The sequence below is a fragment of the Penaeus japonicus genome, unplaced genomic scaffold, assembly GCF_977035675.1.
Source record: "Penaeus japonicus unplaced genomic scaffold, GWHDUDI00000001_assembly GWHDUDI00000013, whole genome shotgun sequence".
NCBI classification, from domain to species: domain Eukaryota; kingdom Metazoa; phylum Arthropoda; class Malacostraca; order Decapoda; family Penaeidae; genus Penaeus; species Penaeus japonicus.
The window spans coordinates 18,080,922-18,083,421 of record NW_028234415.1 but is presented as its reverse complement, the minus strand read 5'-3'; the positions used below and the strand labels follow the sequence as shown (position 1 = coordinate 18,083,421).

The 2,500-nt window shown below is 33.2% G+C and overlaps 1 protein-coding gene across 2 annotated transcripts in view; it reads left to right on the top strand.

Annotated features, from left to right (window-relative positions):
- The window catches only part of Ist1 (increased sodium tolerance 1-like protein), a 14,638-nt gene that overhangs the window by 5,714 nt on the left and 6,424 nt on the right, over nucleotides 1–2,500 (top strand). For both annotated transcript variants that reach the window (XM_043035747.2, XM_043035681.2), the window contains exons 5-6: nucleotides 1–40; nucleotides 2,091–2,500. The exon at nucleotides 1–40 is cut by the window's left edge and continues 128 nt beyond it; the exon at nucleotides 2,091–2,500 is cut by the window's right edge and continues 388 nt beyond it. In XM_043035747.2, the coding sequence (XP_042891681.2) occupies nucleotides 1–40; nucleotides 2,091–2,500 (450 nt within the window). The remainder of the gene's footprint in view (nucleotides 41–2,090) is intronic.

Below are 2,500 nucleotides of genomic sequence, written 5' to 3'. Positions count from 1 at the left end.
TCCTGGACAGCCAATGTCCCCCTTCGCATATCCTCAGCAGGTATGGGAGAGTGGACTGCAAGAAAAGTGATTTGATTTCGTTATGCTGTTTGCTATTGTGTCATTTGATTTTACGTCAAAGGTTGTCTTATTTAGTGAAGTGTGTTTTTTATTAATCCTTTGGCCGCAGTATCTTTAAATCAGTTTATACAGCCTTATGTTGGTATTATCATATATGGCATGGCCCATCCGTGTCTAGGCCTATATCTTGCCTTGACAGCAATTGGCACCATCCGCGACCAATGGGTTAATAGTAAGAGTAAAGATTGAAGGCTTCTTTACAGAAGAAATCTGATATGTGAAGAATTGGAAGTCATTTTTCTGTATTTTTGTAAATTCATAATGGCATCACAAGAAAAAAACAGTTATGATGAAGAGTGTTAATTAACATTTAAATTGATAAAATCCTTTACACCTTTAACACTGCTCAAAAATTATATTTGCATTTACATAGGAACTGCACATTTTACATTATATTCTGTTTTATCATTATCACTAACTGTTATTTCTATATTTTATTCTTGTGAGTATTGAAATCCTTTAATAATGGGTTATTCCATGTTTATATTGGCAAGTTGTCACTGTATCATTGATTATCTCTACCCTCCTCTATTTTCATGAAATATGAGTGATTTATATCCTGTGACACATATTTATATTCTTTCTACTTGTTATTTCTATGAATTTCTTTAGATTTTGTTTGTTTGTTTGTTATTAGGCTGTGCTTTGCTTTGGGTTCTGTTTATACCACATACTTCATCTACCAGTCACATTAGAAGTTATAAAGAACTACTTGCAGGTTTGATTTATTGTTGTGGCTTCTGTCATTTTGTCTCAAAAGGTTTTGAAAATTAGTGTATCATTGTAATTCTAGTTATTCTTATTTTGTCCTAGTGAATTGGAAATCATCTAGGCTGCTTTCAAAAGACATCATGCTACCACAGTTTCAACTTGTGTTTTTTTGGGTATTCATATTTCTAACTTAACTTGCTAACTTAACTAAATGCATGCAAGGTGATTCGAATTAAGATGAATATGTGACTATATATTACAGATTATTTTATAGACTTATTATAGGGAGAGCTGTTTGCTTTTGCATATTATACATCATACTTCATTCCAGCAAGAATAATTTTTTTCATGTGAAAATCATTCTAATTAATTGGACTATTACAGCTTAATTTACTTTAGATCTAAATTATCCTTTTGTTTAAGTAAAGGAAATATAATGAAACAGTTTTTGCAAAAATATATATAATATATATTTTTTAATAGAATAACTGTACAGTTATCTACAAAATAAAACTTTTTCTTGTCATATCCATTGGATCTAAATGTGGATATTACATGCATGAATACTGGTAATGCTTTTTACTGTGTTTATTTATTGTTTTCTTTTGTGAATTTACTGATTTTTTAAAACAAGTAGCTTGATGAATATTTTCTTCCTTGAGGTTACTCTTCTTCCTGTTTTGAAAGTGATGTCCTTTTTCATTGTGGTTCTTGAAATCAAAGAATGAAGCAAATTTCAAGCAAGAAATGTATGCTTTGCCATTGTGTTCCAGTGTTGGGGCTATTACATCATTTTGTTCATATTTCAAAGTGAAACTTTGCTGAATGTAAGGTAAATTTAGTTACTTTTTATTTTTTAGTTCTTTTGTAAAGTTTTGTAATCATTTTATTGACACTTGGTAGATATTGGGATGAATATTTTGTTTCTTTACATTTTGATGTCTGTTTAGTAATTGGAGTGTTATTAATTAGTATTTGTTCTTTGCTTTTAAACACCAACTGCTTTGATTAAGAAAAAGCTTTGCAATCAAGAAATATGGTGCTGAATGCATTAAATGCTTATCAAGAAATTCTATGACATGTAAGTGGAGAGAATAATCTAATTTTATGATTTAGAATATATAATCCATAAAGCTGTGCCACGCCTCTTCAAGTTTCAAATGATTTTATGCAAGATAATTATTTTTTAATGTTAAGTCCTAGTCTAAGGCTAACTGAAGCAATGCTAAGAATGAAGTCAACATCATAATCTATGCCAGGTGCCGACACCTTCATCCTCCCTTCAAGAAGGACTTGGATTCCACAACAACTTCAGTTTGATGCCTCAACCAGAACAAAGTCAGCTGCCAGTTCCTGTGCCAGCACCGCTGTCGCCCACAACGCCAAAGAATTCGTCCCCAGAGGCAGGAAGAAACCCCAGCCTTCCTTCAATTCTAGTCACGAATCCTCAGTCTCTCACAAATTGCTTCAAAGAGTTTACTGAAACTGTGGAGGAACACAAACCCAGCATAATTGTTGTTAGTGAGACGTGGTTTTCGGAAACTCGCCCAGCCACCAACTACACCCTCAAGGGATACGAAATGTTTAATGATGACAGAGAGGGCCGGGGTGGGGGTGTGGCCGTGTATGTTCTCGAGTGCCTTCACCCTCATGAAGTAAAGCTTGATGC